Genomic DNA, 23,520 nt, shown 5'->3' on the forward strand with positions numbered 1-23,520 from the left:
GAACTTGTAACTGACTCAAGGTCACGCCAGCAGCTGCATGTGGAGGAGTGGGGAATCAAACCCGGTTCTCCCAGATTAGAGTCCGCGCTCCTAACTGCTACACCAAACCAAAAGAGACCTTGAGTCCACCCCCAAAGTGGTGTGTAAGGAGGGGCTTTGCATGCCTGTTCTCCCCATGCTGGCAGAAAATGTTGGCAGGAAAAAGTAGCATGCAATGCAACATCAGCTGTTAGACTGGAATCAGGCAGATGGGAAACAAGTGGTGTGCCACTTGCACCCTTTGAGTCTAGCCTACAGGTGGTGGTAGAGATTTGCAGACTGTGTGCTCTTCACATTCAAATCCTCCAAGTCCAATTCAATCCCCACAAAAGGCTGTTTTAGAGTGTGAAAAGTTTTGGGGGAGGGAGTGGAAGCTCATGAAGCTCATTTTGTGCACCAAAATTTTCCTTGCGAGAAACCTTTAAATTGGGAAAATTACCTCTTTGCATCTGAAAAAACCCCACAAACTAGCACTCGAGGGCATCCAATGAAACTGATGGGCAGTAGTCTCAGGGCGGACAAAAGGAAATACTACTTTACACAGAGAGAGATTAAAATGTGGAATTCACTGCCAGAGGAGGTAGTGATGGCCCCAGGAATAAACAGCTTTAAAAGGGGATTAGATAGATTAATGAGGACAGGTCTATCATTGACTACTAATCCTCTGAATCCCAGAGCTGAGAGGCAACATCAGGAGAAGGCCTTGGCCTCTATGCCCTGTTGTTGGCTGCCCAGAGGAACTGGCTGGCCACTGTGTGAGATGATGGACTAGATGGACCATTGGTCTGATCCAGCAGGGCTGTTCTTATGTTCTTATGGATCTACATACAAATGCACATATTCCAGTGTGGTTAACCTACAATGTATTGTTTTAATAAGTAACCAAAATGCAATGTAGTAGCAACAGGTAGCCTCCAATCCTGGATAAGGTAAAGGTAAAGGTTCCCTTGAGCAAAAGGTGGCCTCCAATCCTGAGTAAGGTAAAGGTTCCCTTGCTCGAAAGCCAGTTGAATCCGACTCTAGGGTTGCAGTGCTCATTTCCGTTTCAAAGCCGAAGAGCCAGCGCTGTCCGAAGACGTTTCCGTGGTCATGTGGCCGGCATGACTAAACACCAAGACTAAACACGGAACACTGTTACCTTCCCACTGAAGTGGTACCTATTTATCTACTTGCAATTTCTTGCTTTTGAACTGCTAGGTTGGCAGGAGCTGGAACTAGAGACGGGAGCTCACTCTGTCATGCGGCACCCGGGTCTCGAACTCCTGAACTACCGACCTTCCACAGCCTGCAGTTCAGCGTTTTAACCACTTGAGCCACCAATCCTGGATACAGAGATCCAATTCGACTCTAGACGTGACACTGATGCAAAAGAGTCTTTCAACATGCGGATTTCCTTAGCAGAAACAGGAGAGGAACAATGGGTGGGGTAGCAAAGAAGGTTAAAAAGGAGGCTAAAATACCTCATCCTTGTGATGCTCCCCTCTTCCTCTGCTTCAGCAGTGGGATTTTAGTTATTTTAAATATTCTTGTCCTACGTTTCACAATATTCAAAATGTAATGAACCAATGGTGGGACCAAAATACGTAAACTTCAACAGTCTTTCATAGGCTTTCACTTATTATAATAGCTGGATATAATATGTGTGCATGTGTTTATATAGCATTTATTGTGCAAGTGTTTTACACACCTCCTCTGCAAGCCTTACCAGCACTATTACCCCACTACTGCACTTGAACGTCTGAAACTGAGAGATGGGGGCTTGTCTAAGCGTTCATGGCAGAAGTGAGATCTGAACTAGGCATTTTCCATTCACAGCTCGGGCAGCTATTACATTCTACCAGCTCTCCAAGGCCTTTTCTTTGGTCACGCAAAAAGGAATATTTCTGAAGAATAAGCAACATGCATCTTTACCATTACTGTGAGAACGTGCTGATGGATGACCTCGTGATCCAAATGTTCAGAAGTATAAAGGGAGCCAGTTGCAGGATCCAGACGGAATTTCTTAAGGCTGATAGGATCAGTACTGCTCTGCATAGTATAAATTAGCTTATTCTTCTCATCTCTGTCTGAAGCACCGATCTGCAAAATTTCCGTCTCAGGCATTGTGTCCTCTGGTATAATGACTTGGTACTCCCATGTAGAAAACTCAGGCCTGTGATCATTTGTATCTATAACCCTAATGTACACCTGCATTGACAAAGAGATAAAAAGGTGACAGTGATAAGATAATGAAGAAAATGCAAAATCAATCAGAAAGCAACGGAGAATGGAATACAGCAATTTTTCCTCTCACTAAACAAACAAAAAAACCCATACAGTATGATAGCAACATCCAGATCAAGACAAACAATCCAGGCTTCCGGTCTGGCTCCCGCGAAAGGCAGACGCATCCTTGGGTCGCTCCCGAGGGGCGTCTCGCCCGCCCGCGGTGGAGGAGGGAATCCGCGCGAGCGGAGACCCGAACGAGCCCCTCAGGATGTGAGGAGCTCGGATCCGGGGCGCTTTAGGGCGCTCGAGGGGGGAGTCTCGCTCTCAGCCGAGAGGTTGGAGACGAGGCGCCCGCCATGCCCTGCCCCTTTGGACCTTGCTGCGTGAGCGATCCCGTTTTACGGGGTTTAGCGGAGCCACCAGACGTCACCGAGTGATAAAGCGATCATCCGAAAAAGTTGAAAAAGAAAAGATCGGCCTAACTGTGAGTTGTCAAAATGCAAAGAAAAAGATCTAAAACCGCTTCCCCCCCACCCAGCGAAAAAGGCGAGGAGGTTAACCCTCTAACTGCATAAGCGAAAAAGAAAAGGAGGGGGGGAATGGACTGAGCGAACAGTGATGTTTTCCCTTGATGTATTTGAAATAAAGCGAGAGAAAGTTTTGTCTCTCTGGAGCACAATTTAAGAACTTTCTAAAAGTAAACAAGGGGAACGCGGGGGAACACAGTTCCCCCGGGTGAGGTGCAGGGGGCGGGGAACATGACGAAGCCCCGCCCCCTCCTTCCGGCCGCCCCGCTTCCAGCCCTCATTCAGCCAGGAGGAGGCAGGAGAAGAGGGAGGGTAAGTTGCTTCCTCCCCGCCTCTCCCCACCCCTGCCTGCCTGGGGCCAGGGAGGGCCTTGGCAGGGCTTCCTCGCACTCCTGCTGGCCTTGCAGGTCCACCGACGGGCCCCTGATGTCAGGGGGTGTGGCATATGCTAATGAGTTATGCTAATGAGTTCCCCTAGCTCTTTTTCTACGAAATGACCCCTGATGATAGCAACATCCAGATCAAGACAAACAATCCAGAAACCACCTTCCAAATAAAGAGGTGTTTACAGAAATATTGACTGGGGTAAACAGAAACACTATACGCATTCCCCAAAAGCTAGGCACACCTAGCAAGCTTCTTTACCATGCCCCTCTGAGCCTGCAGACCTCCCTTCCAAACCATGCATAGCCTTTGCAATTTGCAGTTTCAAAAGAGAAACCCTTCGGCAGGGCTGGATGGATGCTGTTAAAGAAGCACAAGCCCAAAACTTCCCTGTGCATGCTCAATAAGTTGATGGGTTCTCTGAATCCAGGCTGCTGTGCACACGAATTCTTCAGTACAACTTCAACTTCATGGCACATAATTTTTAAAAAAACGATCCTAAAGTTACAACGATCCCCCCCCCAACTTTAAGTGCGTCACTGAAAATAATAAAAAGCTAGTTAAAATAAAACCGAAGAGCAAAACTTGTGTCTACTATTAGACCACATTTTTGCTGCACTCTGGGTCAACAAAGATCACTTTGGAAAGTATGGTCTTTGAGTTTAAATGAAAAAATAAATGGACTCCCAAAGTGTGGGCTGGGAACCTTGGTGGGGGGTACAGAGTAATCACTAATCCAGTTCACTGATCCGTCCAGCTTTGGCAGGTTTCGACCTTCCCTACCTGTGCCCTCCCCCTGGGTTTGCCTCCATGGTGGCCTTGCCCCCCCTTGCGTATCTAGCTGCTAAGTGGGCTTAGTCCACCAGCTGGCTTGCTCAGAGCTCCTATCCAGGCAGGCAGCATCAGGCCATTCTCAGCCCCGTCATGGTTGCTTGCCTACTTGTGAAGAGAACTGCTCCTTGTGGGAGGCTTGGGAGGGGCATATTGGCTCCCATCGCCCACCCCCTCTCATCTCAGGTAAGAGCTGGACATGCCTGTGCCTTGAAACAGAGGCATGGGTTTCAGCTCTTTAAGAAGCCACTAATGGGCCTGTGGGCCTGTCAGGTGGCTTCCTTGGCCCCTCCCACATCTCTGGCAGCCCAAGAAGGCCCAGGCTGCATCAGGCTGCTGTCAGAGGACAGGAGTTTCACTCGGCTGCAGCGTCTCCCTCTTGACTAGCCTAGTAAAGTGTGGGGGAGGAGGGATCACCCCCCAAGACAGCTCACACATCTGAAGTGAGCACTGACTCGAAAAAGCTTATGCTGGAATACATTCTGTTATACATTAAATGTGCCACTGGCCTCCTCATTTATTTTGCCTCCTAGATTAATAACCACTGCATTATCAGCTGTGCAAAAGACTCGCAGCTCAACACATGTGGCCAGAGATCTGACACCTTATTCTGGAGATGAGGTTCCCCTTCCCTCCAACCCAATTGCTATTGCTAAGGTAATGGGAGGCGGGGGACAGAACATCCAGGCATCCCTCAATCATGGGTATGGCACAATTGAGAATGCTATCCACACGTAGCATCTCATATTGCACCTTCAATCAATATCTGTGTGAGATTCTGAGACCTGCAAGCTCCTTAAGGAACCAACTTACCACTGAAAAGCAGGGTTACAATAAAAATAAATAAGCATCCACCGATTGCTCTGTCAAGGACTGAAAGCTCATTGTTCATCCAAGTGAATTCACAGGAGTACAGACTAACTGTTACGTTGGAAACGGGGTCATTCTAGGCAACTACACTAGCAATGCTGAACTTTACTAAACACATGAAACTTTCTTATACTGTGTGAAGTTATTGGCCTGTACTGTCCACCCTTCAACCAGAGTTCCAGTCTCTGAAAGCTGCAACACAGCACCAACCATCTCATTAAATGACTCTGTACAGTAAATAAGCAAATATACCTGTATACTGAGTAACATGTCCTACACATAGATGTATTTATATTTTTCCAATGTATCTATATGTTGTGGTGGTTAACAAAATACAAGTCCATTTAAAAGTATTAATAAATCCATAATAGGTTTTTGTCATTATGTATTTTCTCAACCGACAGGTATTAACAGTACAACTACTATCACGTGGAGGGTCCATGCAATTTTCGACGAGTGAAAGGTGTTCTCATACTCAAAAAGGTTGGGAACTACTGATTTAAGGTACGAGAGAGAGAGAGAGAGAGAGAGAGAGAGAGAGAGAGAGAGAGAGAGAGCGCTTCCTTTAGAAAAACAAAGTCAAACCAAGCAGTCGTGGAATGTTCTGAACAGATCATAACTACATCAGAATGTACCAAAGCAGAAAGGGAAGACGTCATTTACGAGGCTGTTGTAATAAGAAATGCAACCAGATCCAGCCAAGGAAGAAGACGATGCACTTTAAATACACTGGCACAGCCAGAACACTCTGATCTATTAACGAGGAACAAAAGGAACACGCAAGCATGGCAATGACAATGCTGAGAGACTGTATCACATTTTGCTTGTTTTTCACCACGCCGTACGTAAAGATATACGGATCCCAATTCTGTTACTGGCATGTAACTCGCAGTGAGGATTTTTTAAATATTAAAAACAAACACTGTAACTGAGCAGAACAATGGCAGCCTATGCATGCTGTGCATTAATTAACAGTCTGTGAAACAGGTTCTGCTGGAGGAAAAGTTCTGCTGGTGCTATCACTGTGGACCCCAGTTTTAAGCCCAGCACTGTTCCTGGGATCTCCTCCCGGGAACAGAACTGGGATGGAGGAAGCAGTCAAGGTCCATACTATAATTTGACTCCTGACGGTAAACTCTTTCTTGGAACAACCCAGTCATCCAAATACAGGAGGAAAAGCACTTTCCCTTACCTGTGGTACAATAACCACTTTGAACCACTTCAAAGTCCTTGCAGGTGTAAGGGGCCCCAAATGCCATGTTCTGTATTAACAAGGGCTGACTCCGTTGCATAATACATTGTTATGAATAAGGACGAGTGACAAGTAAAGAAGCACCTTTCATGTGTTACTTGAGGTGGAAAAAATACCATATTTCAGATCTCCATCCGTAACATGAATTTGTGTATTGATGAAGTCCCTCAAGAACAGTTATCATTTTTATGAAAAAAAACAAACAAACCCCATTTAGCATTTGTTCTCTGGGGACCGAGAGACAGCCAATTCGATGGCACTGACTTCAACATGATTGTGATAGCTTAGCCATGCTCAGTAGGGGGAAAAGTAGTTTGAGTCTCTTCAAAGGATGCATGGTTCCTTATCCTCCGAATATCTGCCAAACATGATGCTTGGCTATGGACAACCTTTGTGAGTGCTGAATTGCTACAAGATGGTTCTCTGAAGCCAAGTGTGGAGGTGATATGTTCATTCCTGGCCTGAAAAGCTATCTTATACATACTGGGGGTAAGGTCTTTTCAGTCATAGTACTGTGTGCGTACACAAGAAAAACTATACTGTACAACTATACTGTACTTTAAGATCCTGAGGTTAAAAATAAAATTGTATTCTGCTGTCAAGAAAGGTCTTTGTGGAAACTGAGAACTGTGAAACACAGTAAATGAACACAGCCCAAGTGTAATTCCTCCCAACTGATTTTTAAGGACAATGTGTGCATTAACTTTGCACAATATAAGATTCAGTATTAGGAGAATCAACACATGGATGGCGACAATTAGACTTAAAATGCCTATTATTCATACTTACTGAAAAGTTGATAACCACAGCAATAACTACTCAGTAGATGGGACTGTAAAAATATTATTCCATAAACATAACTGAATCGTTCAAGCATTTATTTTCATTTCCTATGAAGTACAATCTTCATTTAAGGTTGTTACAAAAAAGGATCAACATTTGGAATGACTTGATTTCCCTCATACCCATCGCTTTTCTTCCTCAGTCATCTTTAACATTGTCAGGGTTATTACTGAAAACTCTGAATTCATTTATTCTCATTTAGCATCCCATCCAGCATTTGGCTGCATATAAAACCTTAACAATAATCTTGCTTACTGCTTCACTATTTTTTTTCGAAGTTATTTCAATAATTCCACTAAAGCATCAAATGTTCTACAGATGTTCATGGCCTGCAGCCAACTGCAGCCTTCTCATTTAGCAGACACAATCAAAAGGGTTTTTTTCCCTTCCCACAATGAGGCCATATATTTGGCTTACTATTTTTACACAGATAACAATTTGATAACAACGTGACTTTTCGCTAGTGAAATTAATATAACATAAGGGAAAATGGCTGTTAATCAAAGGCTTGTTAAACTTTTATTGTGTTTCAACTGCTTAGCCAAGTGTTTTGTGACATGACTAATCTCAGTCAGCTTGCTACACTTAAATATATTTTAGGACATGCTCTGTGAAAGAATTTGTAAATCAGTGGTGTTTATCATAGTTATCCAACAAATATAAGGTTTTACAGACATTCAGCAAAACTCTGACAAGACCAAAAAACCCTTGCTTTAATTGCTCTTATTTAAGCAAAGTATGGCTCAATTTGCCATTTAATTCATGCCATGTATCTTCATGCCACGGAAACTTTGAGGGAGGGGGAACAGCCTGAGGAAGAAATCTCTAAATTAAAGACCAAACTGGAACTTTTTTCATCAGTGCCATCCAGACTGTGGAATTCCCTTGCTCATGAAGTTTGTCAGCCCCCTTTGTTCTTTAACTTCAGTATTTCTTCTTCTTCACTTGACATTGTTTCAGTTTGTACAACAGACTGTTGATTTCTATTACAGACTTATCAAACACTATTATTGTAATGTTTTATTTTACTGTTTATTTGAATTTTAGGTTGCTTGCCGCTCTTTTATACTATTGATTTTAGTTATGTTTATGAATTTTTCAAGTGTTCTGCTATGTGTCTATTTTTTGATTATGTAAGCTACCTTGGCTATTATTTATAATAGAAAGGTGGGATCTAAATTCTCTAAAACCAAAAAAAGTACATCTTGGTCATGTGTCAGAAGCTCTGTTGCTTCTACAAATGAATGCAGTTTAATTGGTGCAGCACAGAAAAGTGAAACTCTAGCAACATACCACATCAATCCCTTCAAGATGGAAATAGGAGAAGCTCAATAAAAAGGTCTTTTGCTTTCTTGCAAATCCTACTACGGCAATCTTTGACTCCTCCATTAAGAGACAGGAGGAAACAGAAGGCATAGAAAACAACTGAAAAATGATACGTGGATTTTGAAAGGGAAAATACAAACACTGACAAATTCATGCTGAAAAGTATTAAAAATACATCTCATTTTTTTAAAAAATGCTGACTGTTCCAACTCTCCATACTGGAAGCAAAACTATTATTTACCACTTGCTAAGGGATACACGATGCACTTCCCAAAGATATTTGGGGAAACAACTAATCTGTTCTAATGTAGTTCCTTTCGGTAAGAAGCCAAATCTGCCCACAATTTCTATTTCCAAGATTCATGATTCATATTACAGCAGTTTGGAGTAGTGGTTAGAGTGTTAGGCTAAGATCTGGGAGACCAAGGTCTGAGTTCCCACTCTGCCACTAAAGCTTGCTTGGTGACCTTGGGCCAGCCACACACACTCAACTTAACCTACCTCAAAGGGCTGTTGTGAGGATAAAATGGAGAAGAGAACAATGTAAGCTGTTTTGGGTCTCCACTGGGCAAAAAGATGTGGCAACAAATGAAGTTAAAAAGTAATAAATTTAAAACTAGGTGATAAAGGCACTGAAACTAGACTAGCAATTTTATGAAGCGGAAGCACACAGCACTTTTACAGCTCTATTAAGCAAAGGCCATCTCTGAGAAAAAGGTGTTGAGACATCTTTTATTGGATCATGAACTATTTTCACTGAAAGAGAGCACAGATTTTGAAGAACTCCTTAACTGACTGCAATGGTTCAACTTTGTTCCATCACTTTAGGATGTGTATCCAACATCAGGCACTCAAGGAGAAAGCTGCACCATTTTTCTGTGCATGAGCGATCTAGCTTGGATATTACAATATTATTCACCATTTTTATGTATTTCCACAAACTTATTTACTGAACTTGTTAAAATGATAAATGGCTTGGAGCATTGCTGTGGGTGAAAGCATTTCTGTCAGCACATGATGAACTTCTCAGATGTTGTTCCTGGGGGGTTCCCTATTCCCTAGGGACAATATTTCGAGGCAGGGGCCATTTTAACTTGCAGAACGAGACATAACTCCTGCCCATTGAAACATATTAAACTTCTCCACCAGACACCAGCTCTACCTTTGATGGTAGAATGGCTGTTGCTTAGACATCCATCATTTGTAACCCATTATTTTAACTCTCCTTAAACACATTGGTGCAAAGGCTGTACACAAATATAGTATAATTAATTAAGTGGGCTGTATCTAATGCATTGCTTCTGTGTGAATCTGAGCGCTGTTCTGCTTGTGCAAGGTGGAGGATGCAATTTCCTTCTGAGGGTGCAATTTCTCCGTCTTGATGCAGTCTGTCTGTGACGGATTCCATGCCATTCTTAAGTTCTCCTGCCCCCAAGGGCAGCTTTCTGGGGAGCATATGGAGCTATAGTAAGATGAAGGAGGCTGCAAAGATTCATTTCAAAAGTGGAACTCTGCATTTTTGTTAACAGCTTTGTCAATCCAAGCCATTGTGCAGAGTGGCTTATCAAATGGACTACCACTATTGCCATATAACAGCACATGTCCACATAATGAACAATACCATATGTTACAGCCACTGCATTGACTAATTCATGTGGAGGATGCGCTAAGTTACTTCCATGTGGGAGATACAATGTGTGGACCTGCGGTCACCAAGTTTTCCTTTAATGAGAGCTACTTCTAAATAATTAATAATATCCTTTTTTCTGTCCTAGAAAGAGAACATGGTGTAGGAAGAGCACAAGAAATCAAGATTCTAGTTAAGCAGCAGAAGAGAAAAATCCTATTAAATGGGGAAAATTGAAAATTTTGAAAAAAGAAGAGGAGGAAGAAGAGAAGAAGAGATTGGATTTATACCCCGCCCTTCACTTGGAGTCTCAGAGTGGCTTACAAACTCTTATCCCCCACAACAGCCACCCTGTGAGGTAGGCAAGGCTGAGAGAGGTCTTTCCAGAACTCTCCTTGAGAAAACAGCTCTGACAGAACTATGGGTTGCCCAAGGTCATCCAGCAGCTGCAAGTGGAGGAGTGGGGAATCAAACCTGGTTCTCTCAGATTAGAGTCCACACACTGAAACACTACACAAACTTGCTAGAGTAGATATTTTAATGAGTTTTCTCAGGGATGCACAAGCTATTCTGTAGCTGGTGAACTAGCTCACAAGCTACCTCTTGGAGGCCCTAAAGACTAGGTCCTTATCAAGTAAAAGACAAGGTTAGTTGTATTTTATCACTTGGGAATCAAACACTGAACTGACCTGTGGTAATAAAAGTACTATGCGCTTACTCCAGGGTTAGTCCTAGATGAGTTATGAAAAACGCTGATTTACATGAAAGCTAATATCACCAACACTATGCACTCAAAGTGGTAGATAATAAATTCAACCTAAAAATATGTCATGGGAATGTAGGCAAATATTGCTACAAATATCATACTGGAATGGTCACCAGAGAATCTGGACTGGGTAAACTACTGGGGACCAAATCAGTGTAATGATGTAATATCATTAATTTCATGTAATATCACATTACTGGGTTACTCATCCACATGCAGAAGGTATCTTCTACTCACAGGACTGTTTTATAATCATGCTAGAAAGTTGTGCAAGAATGGTGAAACTAAAACAAGATGTGTTCAGCTTTATCTTGCTTGTGCAACATCTGGTACAACCAGAAGCCTGGGAACTGATACAGCACCTAATTATTATGCCAAACTGTTGTGCAAGTCTTGCCAAGTGTTTGTGGAACAACACTAGAGCTATTTTCCTTCTGCTTACAATTCCTTGGATACAATCCACTATTTTCAAGAACAACAAATATTGCATCCTTTAAACTTGATACAGTTTCACACTATTAAAATGTTCAATACCCTGACCATAAAGCTGATTTCAAGCTGTTGATCCTCTCCACTTTTGGCTGGGTTTGGGGGGCTTCTTAATTATTAATCCTTTTCTTTCTAGGTGAATAGTCATTTGCGAGGCTTGGTCTCTGTTTCTCATTTACTCTTCTAATTCTAGAATCTGATATGACTTTAAAGATGTTGATTCAGAGCGAAGTGATCTACTTACATGCACCCTCCCCCCTTTAGCTATCCAACATTAAGGCTATTGTACTCTGTTTGTACAGGAAACCACTTCCTTTTCACATAAAGATCCTCTAATTTATACACAATGTAATTCTGCCCAAGGGAGAAAAGGGGGACAGCTAGAAATCCTTTCAATAAACATGTCATTAGAAATTCCATTACCTGCGTGCCAATAGTTCTGGTTCCATCTGTTGCTTCTACTGTCAGGTTGTAATTTGATTTCTGTTCTGCATCAAGAGGTCTAGCAACAATGATGGTTCCAGTGCCCTTGTCCACATCAAAGCGACTGTCATAGTTGCCACCTGGTCCAAGAAATTGCATGAGACAGAAGTTAATAAAATGCTGTTTTGCTGTATAATTTCATGAAGATACCTATTGCTATGAGTCTTAATACAAGTTTAAAACTAAATCAGCTCTGAAATATCTTTGTGTCGTATTAGTCATCTACAGCAGACCACCAGCAGGAGCAGACAGCTCATCCGATTGTATCAATCATAGGTGCTATTCACGCCCCCCATTTTTTTGAACAACTTGATCTCTTTTAAAAGGTGGAATGTGTGGCTGCCTTATGGACAAAGTCCACAAATATGGACTCAGTTTGCCCCCAAATTATTTTGGTAGCCCATCTGCCTCTATGCCATTTTGGGAATCTTACTTCCAAAGGTGCATAGCTCTTCTCAAGCCTTTTCTAAATTACAAGTTTAAGCAGAAGACATTCATTTGAAACTGGGTAACATCATTTGCCATGCTATATTTATAATGGTATCCTGCTTTAAAAAACGGACCTGTGCAGCCATGGGACACATGTTAAAATATTACCATGAGTGCAGACCACAGAGCACTGCTGCTAATGAAATGCCATTGAATATATGTGGCTTACTCAAGAGCAGTGCTCTGTGGATTGTGAGCCAACAGACTGGCATGAGGTAAGACCCTGAGGGGAACGCTTTAGGAGGGGAAAACTAAATTGAGTGCACAAAAAGAGCTCAACATCGTGGAAGGCATAACCATTTTTCCCCCTTCAGTAAATTTATTTTACCCTTTTACAAAACTTTTAGGTGTCCACTGAAACATAGCTCTGAAATATAGTTCAGCAACGCTCAAAAACCAAAACATTGAATGGATCATCATCATAATATTCGTAACACTCTGAGCAGATTGCCTCAAAAGGTACAATAGCTATTAAAGCCAAATGTTGTTAACTGTGATAAATACTACCCATTAATTTCTATTGGTTTTGACTTTTAGACATACTAAATTAGGACAAATTAGTTTCCACTGTTGTCAACCCAATCCTTGTGATGGCAAAATAATCTGTCCTAATTAGGAAGACGTTTCTTCTATCCTTTTGCCCATCCTTAAAGCACAAATTCATTTATTAAAAGAATTAAGAATTAATTTGTAATTAAAAATGGCAATTATACGTGGTCTTGAGTAATATGTCTATCCCAATAAAACTGTATACAGCTCACAGTTAGGCCTGCTAACCTCCAGGTGCAGCCTGGAGATGTCCCAGGAACACAACTGTCTCCAGATTACAAGGATCCATCCCCAAGAAGAAAATGGCTACTTTGTAGAGTGGACTCTACAGCATTGTCCCCTGCTGAGGTCCCTCCCCCTCCACAAGCCCCACCATCCCTGGGCTCCACCCCCAAAGCTTCAGGAATTTCCCTCTCTGGAGCTGGCAACCACTCCCCCAGTTCTCATCATATATAAATAATAGAAATAAGCTTCACTTATTTAAATGGCAGCTAAGTTCAAGCAAATGTATTTCAGGATTGTCATTTCATTCTAACAAATCAGAAAATGGAAATATTTTTGAGAGTGCTTCTGCCTTTCAGGCAAAGCAACCAGATGGATGGGCTCAATGTTGCCTCAGGACAGGTTATTCGATGCCGCCGAATTTCTTGCATTAGGTTGGGCGAATCATCTCCCAATGGCTCAAGGTGGCTTACAATACAGAATTAAAACATCACACAACAGTGAAATTACAAATTTCCCCCTCCTACACACATGCACACCTAATAAGACCTAATAAGCCCTAATAAAATCTAATAAATGAAACAAAATGTCTGAAACCTACACTCTATTAAAAGCCTTGATGAATAAAGCAGCCAAGTTTCCAAGGCTGGTGCTACCCTCTCACCCTCAAACAACCTGTTCCATAAAGTGGGAAAGGTGTGGAAGGGGCATCAGGGAACAGATAGCAGCTACCTCAGAGGTAGGTTTCCTTTGTCCTTGTCCTGCTGACTCTGGTTTCTGAGTCAATTAAGCATCACGACCCTAGGGTCCTTTACTGTCCCCATATGGTTTGGCCAAATCAGCATGCCTGACTCTTGGTAACACATCCATCTAACAGTGCCCTAGAATTCGTACAAAGATACACCCCAACATTAGCTCTTAAGGTTAGTCTACAGAAGCAGTATTTAGCCCATCAGTCTAGGTGCACTGAAAGTACAGAATGAACCATTTGGGGCTAAACCCAAACCATCATTTTGTATTGCTCTTTGACTGAAATGTGGCACGAAGCAACAGTTAACAAAAAACCCAAGAACAAGAAAAGAAGGAAGGAAGGAAGAAAACCCTGCCAGAAAAGAAAATATACATGTATTTTTCTAGTGTTATTAGAGTATTCTTAAATGGTTATGTTTTCACTTTAGATCTCATAATCTGGCAATAAATTATGTGATCTCAGCAGATACCTTCTGCTGTACAGTTCAGGTCACAAGCCATCTGAAAGATGTAAAAAACTTCACTAGCAAGCTTGTCTCCTGGCACAGCCAAAAAGAAAGAAAGCATGGAAAGCAAGCACAGAAGAAAGAAAAAAAGATGTCAATCAAATTAGTTCATGCCATTAGTAAACAGTAAAAATGCACAATAAAGGGTTTTGTTTTTGTTTTTACAACAGAGCCTGAAATATCCTGATTAACAATTGAAATGGGAAAACATTAACTAACTGGCTGCAGTTTCTGTCCTAGAATCATTCTCTCTTCCATTGTACTACTTATTGTGTCTTGTGCCAATGTCTAGATTTAGACAGAATTCACAATTCTTGGGGCTGCAATCCTAAACAATCTAATTCTAAGACCCAGTCTTAGCACAGTGGGCATATCTACTGGTTTCATGCAGTCCATAGGCTGTTCTCAAACTTGGGTCCCTAAGAGGTCTAGACTCACTGGAATCACCACAGACCTAACTCGGACATTTCTATCCTTTCTTCAGAGGAGTTCAGAGTGGCATACATGGTACTCCCTTACCCATTTCATCCTCACACCCCCTCCCCAGTGAGATAGGTTACACTGAGAGGGTGTGACTGGTGTGAGTTCACCCAGCAAGCTTTGTGGCTGACCATGGTTCTGAAACTGTACCTCCCCAGTCCTACTCTGACACCCTAACCATTACACCTCGCTGGGTCTATGACCCTAGATGCTGGTTCTGGCACATCCACAACGTGACCAGGTAAGGTGGCTTAAGCACATTATGGACCATCTACCACAGTTCACAGTTTTGCCTGGATAAGATAAGAAGCATGGACGGCTTCAAAAGGGAATTAGATAAGCATATGGAGCAGAGGTCCATCAGTGGCTATTAGCCACAAGGTATAGATAGGGACTCTGGGGCAAGTGATGCTCTGTCATCTTGGTGCTTGGGGGGGTCAACAGTGGGAGGGCTTCTAGTGTACTGGCCCCACTGGTGGACCTCCTGATGGCACTGGTATTTCTGGCCACTGTGTGATACAGAGTGTTGGGCTGGATGGGCCTTTGGCCTGATCCAACATTGGCGTCTCTTATGTTCTTTTGTACCCCATTAGTGTTCCCTATGTTATCAAACCAATGTCATATATTAAATTATAACAATGACCAAAAAATCATCAAAATGTTATTTTCATATCTCTCTCTCTCTCTCTCTCACACACACACACATACACAAACACACACAGAGTGTTTAAAATTAAACACCTCCTACTAGTTGATTTCATTTGATTTAGAAAGAAAGCCTTGGTTGGATTTATGTCTCCCATTGTTCTATACTGGGACTATGAACAATTTTTAGAAAGTCCCCATTATTTGGAAGCAGTACTAGAATGCTTAAAACAATCCAGAAAAATCACCAAATAATTTACGATAAGCAAACCTTGAAACTTTCTTACCTGTAATATCAAACCAAAGTGGAGTGCCAAGTGGCTCAACAGCTATTACACCAATCATGTGAGCTACTGGATCACTTTCCATGACAGTAAAAGAAAAGAATGATTCCTCAAAAGTAATTGGTTCAGGAGCTGGAGTGGGCTTTGGGATCCATTCTATATGAAGCCGAGTTGTTGACGATTTTTGCGGACGACCATTATCCACAGCTTTGATCTATGACCCATCAAAAGAATTTTAGTTATTTTAACTACATAAGTGAAAACAGAGGAGAAACACTCTCTCATGCACACACACTGAAATCAACACTGAGAACATACACAGTCACATCAGAGGACTGGGTTGCACTTGACAGAGGCCAAAACCATGGAACAATTCTTTGAGCCCAAGAAAGCTTTACAGTGCCATCATAAAGACAGAACACCCTTCTAAGCACACTAGCTTCAATGGACTGAAAGGTAAAGGTTCCCTTGCTCGAAAGCCAGTAGAGTCCGACTCCAGGGTTGCAGTGCTCATCTCCGTTTCAAAGCCGAAGAGCCAGCGCTGTCTGAAGACTTCTCCGTGGTCATGTGGCCGGCATGACTAAACACCAAGGCGCATGGAATGCTGTTACCTTCCCACCGAAGTGGTACCTATTTATCTACTTGCAATTTCTTGCTTTCGAACTGCTAGGTTGGCAGGAGCTGGAACTAGAGACGGGAGCTCACTCCGTCATGCGGCACACTCGGGTCGCGAGCTGCTGAACTACTGACCTTCGACAGCCTGCAGTTCACCATCTTAACCACTTGAGAGTACAATTCTGTTTAGGATTGCATAGGTAGACTTCAGTGGTGTTCAGGGTTGCTTGGCAAACTACTTTTTGACAGGTTCAAATAAAGAAAGCAAAAATGTCACTGATATGCAGCTAAGCAGTTCTATGGATTCTGGCCTAAGATTGAGTCACTTTTACTGCCTGATGAACAGCCGCTGCAAAGCCCATACAAGTAACTTGTGGAAAGATATGAAACTTGACACTTTCTACATTTATAATTTGTATCAATAGAGTGTATTCACTCTTTTTTTTGGAAAGTGTAATTCATAATCAACTTGATTCATCTTGTTTTTGAAACTTCCCAGCCTTCGGAATATGAAATTATGAGAAAATAAACTTTGATGATAGCAATGGCATGTGACAAATGCAAAATTTAAATCGACTTACTGTAAGAATGTCATATTCTCCAGCACCAGAGTACTTCTTAGATGAGACAATTCCAGTTTTCGGTTCAATAAAAAATTTGCCATGCTCATCGCCTTCTTCAATGCTGTAAGATATTTCTGCATTGGGTCCTTCATCTTTATCTGCTGCCAAAACACGATAGACAGGTTCCCTTCTGGCAATCCTCTCCCTCTCCGGTCTTTCACGTTCGGGCAATCTGATCTGGTAGAACTTTTGCAAGAACTGAGGTTTATTATCATTTTCATCTAAGATCTTGACTATGACCCGGGCAAGGGTTGATTTTGCCGGGATACCATTGTCTGTAACTGTTACCTATGGAGGACAACAAACAATTTCACAAGAGTAAATAAGGTTACTCTTTGACGCACTCATTGCATTTACAAGAACTATTATAAACATTTTCATCTAATACTGCACCGTTTGTTTTTCAATCACAATGTTTAGTTGTCTTCAGATATATTTTCAACCACTGATCCTTGTATAACATACTGGCGTAACAGACACTGATTAAAGCTGTTTAATATTATAAAACTCCAATTAAATTTTGCAAAATGTTGGAGGGATTTAGTTTAAAGTAGGGTTACCAAGTACCTACCGCGATTTGGCGGGGGACACATGATCCCCGGCCGGAACATTCCTCCCTGTAACACACCCACACTGCACCATGCCATCGCCAGGAAGTGACGCTGGGCGACGCTCTGACAATGGGGCTGGAAACTCGATGGTACCATCGAGTTTCCAGCTCCATTGCCAGAGCGTCGCCCAGCGTCACTTCCTGGCGACGGCACGGTGCGGCGCATCTGTTTTTCACGTGGGAATGGTCCTAGGAAGAAGTATGTGCCCCCCGGCGAATCGTGGTAAGTACTTGGTAAGCCTGGTTTAAAGGTATTTATTGCTACTAGTAGTTTAACTCTTTCCTCTAAGTTTCCTACAACACTGTTTACGAAATGCGTTTTTGTTACTCCAGAGTAAAGTTCATCAAATGCATCCTTTCTAAGTTGAGAGGATCATAACTTAAAAGAAAGCAACACCTTTAAAACAATATTATATTTAAAATGTCATCATATTAAAAACAATTCAAAAATTATTTCCATCTTGAAATGTGTAAATATGCCACCAAAAAAAGAGGAACTCTGGCTGGGATCCCACAGAATGTTTCCACTGATAGCAGACCTCTGACCCTTCCGTCTGCAGCCCCAAACATCCCCCCCCACGTGCTGCTCCAGGGACACAGGGGGCACCCAGGAACAATACGAGTGAAGTCACATATCTGCCGGGGTTTTTTTTCCCATTCCCCCAAATCATCTGCAGGATCCAGCCACCAAACTAAAATTGTCCTTCTTACTTCCTGATCAAAGGTCTTATTTCTTGCAAACCCAGACCACAAAGTGCTTTTAAAACTCAAGGAAGCTGCTGTCATTGCAAGTCATGTTGAGTACTTCTCTTCTGTAAATCCAAAAGTTCTTGCCTCTATTTCTGGAGTGTACCTTAGCTGCTTTTTCTTTCTCATACCTATAGCAATAAGTGTTATCTGCAGAGACAGACTCCGATATTACTCAACAAGAATGTATTAACAATACATCATTCCAGAGCCAGTGGAGTACCGACACTGCAGTTTAAATTAACGCATCCTGCTCTAGGATATCAGAATACAAATTTTCAAAGTCTTCACAGTGCCTTAGCACTCTGCAGCATGTTCTAAAACTGTGCAAACCCTTCTGCTTACACCAAACAGATCAGGCGATGGGAGCCAGAGAGGCAGGACAGAGCAAAATATTAAAGGCCCAGGAGTCCACTGCAAGAATAAGGCAGTCCTAGGATGAAGACAGCAGTGAAGGGCACCAGGAAGGAAGTCAGATGACATCCGCAGCACATCATACAGAGAGGCCCTTCGCTAATGAAACACTGAAGACAAACACAGTCACATACACACACTATTATCCTAGGTGCATGCCAAAATTGAAACATTCTTTCAACATCAGCAAACCATGCAATTAAATTAATTATATCAACATCCAGGATCATGAAGCAACTCAGAAAGTTAGGCATACTTAATTAAATTTTGTCAGCCTTAAAAAGCACAGTCAAAAGCTTAAACTCCTTGAACGGTTAATTAACTCACTTCGTACACACAAATGCACACACACTTCATGATGCCCAACAGATGTCTCAGGACACCTGCTCGCAATGTCCGTCTCAACACCTCAGAAAGCCCTGCATGCAGAGCCAAACCAAGCTCCCTTGGTACCTGTGCTCACCTTTCCCCAGGAAGAGGAAAACAAGTCAGGACTTGCAGTGAACATGCTCAACCCAAGGACTTCACAGGTCAATAAGGTGTGGGGCTGCACCACTTATGTACCTTTCATGGCAGATCCTTCTCTTATGTGGTGTTACTGCTATATGAAACCCTAGGGGGAGAACGCATGTATAGGCTTGCTCCGGGAATATCTCTGTGAGCCAGCCTCCACTTGAAGCCAGCTGGGTGACCTTGGGTCAGTCCCAGCTCTCTCAGCCCCACCTACCTCACAGGGTGTCTGTTGTGGGGAGAGGAAGGTGATTGTAAGTCGTTCTGAGACTCCTTCCGGTAGTGAAGGGTGGGGTATAAAACCAACTCTTTTTCTTCTGTGACACAGAATTGGTCCATAGATGGACTCTGTGGCCGGCAAATTGAGGCAAAGGCAGCAAACGAGGGCTTCCAGCCATTACCTGTTCTACCACCTCCTCCAATGCAACGGACCCTTTCACAGCTCTTTGTAGGCTTGCCAAGTCTCCCGGGGGGGCGGGGAAACCCCTGCCCCAGAAGCCTGTTCCCCACTGCCGGCGGATCGGGCCCTGGGGGGAACCCCACCCCCAAAGTACGTGACATGCACGTCACCCAGAAGTGACGTGACCACGCTGGGCATGCTGGGGGCGGGGCCACGGTCATCCGAGGGAAAACGCGCGCTCCAGGAACAAGCCGGGAGCCCGCCGCTCCAGCAGCAGGTAAGACTTGGCAACCCTAGATCTTTGTCTGTTTCCCCTTTCTATTTGTCAAGTTCTCTGACTTTTTATTCTTATCCGTAATTTTCTTCTCTTGCACTCTTGTTCTTCGGTGGGCCTTCTTTGTCAGTGTGAGGCAGACACCGAAATAACTAACAGTCACTACAGTTTGCCCAGCTACAATCACCGGCAATTGATAGAAGATGAGCCATTCAGCTCTTTTAGAGAAATATGTTGCCCATCCTAGTAGAGAAATTCAAACAAACAAGTGACCAATCAAACCCCCCCCCCCAAATAAAAGACAAGCTGCTGAAAGTTTTTAGACACACGAGTGCTTAAATGTGGCACTGGGGGTGGGGTGGGAGTCTGGATGTAACAAAACTGCAGTGGAAGCCTTTGGGAGGAACTGTGTTAATAATATTTTCCCAGGGAAAACTGCTCCAGAGTTGTTTTCATTAATAATAGCACCCTAAACATGTGCCAAAACACTCAATGCTTTGTTAACACCACGAGCTTTGTCTCTGTCTTGAAAATTCACATACCAGGCAAACCTCTATACAGTTCATATATGGAACCATTTAGTGCAGGCATGGACCAATAAACAAATCTTTCTGGCCTCATGAAGCCAAAGCACACAGTGATGAGGAAGCAAACGCCCTTAGCTGAAAGTAGGACCACTGGGTTCAGCCAGTTTTACTTCCGATTAACACTGATATTTCTTTAATTTATTTCTTTAATTCATGTATACATGGTCTTTCTCCCCAATGGGGACCCAAGACAGCTTACATCACTCTCCTTCATTTTACCCTCACAACAACCCAGTGAGGTAGGTTAGAGGCTGAGAGACTGTGACTGGCCCCAGGTCACCCAGCGAGCTTCCATGGCACGAGCTGGTATTTGAACCTGGGTCTCCTAGATATTAGACTGGCCCTCTTAACGCTACACTGGCTCTCTAACATGCTTAGGATTGTGTGGTTAGCTTCAGAAAGTATGGCTAGTAAGTTTATTTAAAGGCATTCCTAAAATATTTGTTTCAAAGTGACACTGACACAGTTCCTTATTATATGAATGAGTCCTCAGGGCTCAAATGCTCTTGGTTCCTCTTCCTGCTGTATATGTGATCCAATTAAACATCTTCTCAATCAAACCACAGTTTATTGCTGCACTTATAGTGTGGTTTGCTCTCGCTCGCTCTCTTCTGCAAACCAAGATTCCAACCTAGGACTAAACCAGGAGTCCTGGGTTTGTAGGGAAAAAAAACAACAGCAACCCTTTTTTATGGTTTGGACATAATGACAAACTATGGGTTGGTTTCAGCCACCTTTTTTGCTCAATCTTGGTCAACTCATCTCTTTTTTACAGCCCCTGTTCTGCATGGGTGTTATCCATGCAGGTCTCATGATCCTAAGCGTACCCTTTTGGATGTGTTGAAGAGGACCCTTTTCATCTCCTTTTTCACCGGTGGAGAAACTGGCTGGATCTAACTCTGTGGTTTGTCAGGAAAATGGAAATCCTTCATTAGATCATGCACAGGGGGAGGAGAGAAAGGAGCAGCTGACAGGCTGTATTCGCATAACAGGCCATGGAGAAGCTGACAGTCAAACGGTATGAATGCAATATGCAGTATTTAGAAAGCAAGAAACCATTTCATGGCTTTATGTAAAACCCAGGAGGGGGTTCACAGGACACAGACTTCAGTATGTTTGTATTTGCTGCTATGCAAACAAGAGTGAAATGTGGGATAAATTTTAATAGCAAACAAGGAATAAACTTGCTACTCCATCTGGTCAACACTTTAATGCTCAATTAATTAGCCAGATGCGCAGCATTTGGCTCAAGCTGCTCATAACTCTGCCACCATTCTGTGAATGTTTGGGATTAAGCCCAAAATTTACAAACAAACAAACCTATCAACATAAAACAATGTGTAGAGGGAAGGCTTTTGAAATGCCCCATTAAAAAAAACCAAAAACCAACTACTCAACAACTATAGCCAAGTAGTAATGATTCCTCTATTTGATACACTGGTTTCCAATTCAATGTTTTGACAAACACGCTGTACTCTAGGCAACAACGGAAAAAGGAAGGATGGAAGACAGGGGGGAAAAGAGATTGGCGATGAGCAGTAGAGAAAATAAATCAGAAAATCATCATTTTCATCACTTTGAGCAGGTGACCATGCAGAATTGTGTAAACTCATTATCTAATAGTAGCATAGAAGGTGTTCTTCATTTAAATCTCAATGGCTAAATTTATTTTCTTGCCCATCTGTACTGTGCTTGTATATACATGTGATGGCCTGTAAAAGAAGCATTCCCCGTTTGAGTATAGCTCAACCATGATCAAAAATCACGTTTCCCCAGGAATTATGGGAAACAGCTACAGCAGAACAGCACTATGTTTCTTGCAGGTTCCCATGATACAATGGATCACAGACCTACAGACCTTAGAGGCAATGTGCAGTTCTAGGCTTGTTTCTTCTCAAGCTCCTGCACCTGCGTACAGCCTGTGTACACATCACTGTACAACCTGTGAGTACTCTCCAAAACCATGCTAATTCTCTGAACCCAAAATCTTAACGAGTGTGCATATGCAACTACACCAGCGATATGGGGTTCTGTTTATCTATAACTGTCAGAGCTGTTCTGCAAAGCAGGAATGTTAGACGGGTTAAATGTGAGATATGAAGCGTGGACAAACTACAATGTGCTTACGTGTGCGTCCATGTGTACAAAGTGTATTTGCCTTCTTCTGCTAACATTGTATAAATATCTAGATTATATATTTAAATTTGAATCAGAATTATTTTCCAGGAAAACACGCATAACTGGAACTGTGTAGCTGGTGGTTCTCCAGATAACAAAACTCCTGCAGATTTAATACCCCTAATGCAAAGCTGCATGTGCAATAACTTGTTCTCTTACTCAATGGACAGCTCTATTGGGGTGGGGAGAATGGTGGAGTTACTCTTGCTTTTAAAAGAGCAAAACAAAACACCTTGGACACTTACATGCCTGTCCTAAGCTAAAGTGTGCCATCAACTTGCAGTCAACTGATGGCGACCTCATGAAGTTCTACCTCACGGGGTTTTCACAGATGAGCAGGTGGTTCAACATTGCCATCTACTGCGCAGCAGCCCCAGTCTTACGTGGTCATCTCCCATCCAGGTACCAGCTCCGCTTAGCTTCTGAGCTCTGATCAGATTGGACTACTCTGGACTATTAAGGCTGTGACAGAGCAACAGTCTAGAGGAAAATGAGTAAAAGGAAAAAGGAGCAGAGTGCAGCCTATACTCACTAGAAACTGATATGTATGAGGGCAAGAGACGCTGGCTGTGGAGAAAGACCGTGCACTTCACATGCACAAGGTCCTAGGTCTAATCCTTCAAACCCCTCCCTCGAAATTGGGCTCCAGCTGAGCGAGGAACCGAGAAGCGGTGGCAACACGGCGGTGGTCAGCACAGAGGAGATGAAGAGGCAGCGACATCCCAAGGAGTCGGTTGGCTCGGCAGCTGATGACGTGGCCAGCAGGAGGACGTCCGGAGCCGCAAGGACGTTGTGACGCCCACCACGGCTGCGCACCAGGGCCCTTAACCAACAGCCCCCGAGAGGAGTCGCCAGAGAGACGAAAGAACAGCGGAGGCCATGGAAGCCGCACCGGAGAGAACTAGAAGAAGTCGCCCACTCGCTGGATAAACGAACGATCGGAGCCGGGAGGGTACCTGGTAGGGCTCCCCCCACCCCAGACGTACTGTGGC

The 23,520-nt window shown here is 43.0% G+C and overlaps 1 protein-coding gene across 1 annotated transcript in view; it reads right to left on the minus strand.

Moving 5' to 3' along the window:
• FAT1 (FAT atypical cadherin 1) overlaps window positions 1-23,520 on the minus strand; it is a 148,664-nt gene that overhangs the window by 49,183 nt on the left and 75,961 nt on the right. The window contains exons 6-9 of the mRNA XM_015419675.1: window positions 16,767-17,096; window positions 15,574-15,784; window positions 11,586-11,725; window positions 1,951-2,226 (exon numbers count right to left, since the gene is read on the minus strand). Of these exons, the coding sequence (XP_015275161.1) occupies window positions 1,951-2,226; window positions 11,586-11,725; window positions 15,574-15,784; window positions 16,767-17,096 (957 nt within the window). The remainder of the gene's footprint in view (window positions 1-1,950; window positions 2,227-11,585; window positions 11,726-15,573; window positions 15,785-16,766; window positions 17,097-23,520) is intronic.

Source organism: Gekko japonicus, unplaced genomic scaffold (genome assembly GCF_001447785.1).
Source record: "Gekko japonicus isolate JY-2015 unplaced genomic scaffold, Gekko_japonicus_V1.1 scaffold1422, whole genome shotgun sequence".
Taxonomy (NCBI): domain Eukaryota; kingdom Metazoa; phylum Chordata; class Lepidosauria; order Squamata; family Gekkonidae; genus Gekko; species Gekko japonicus.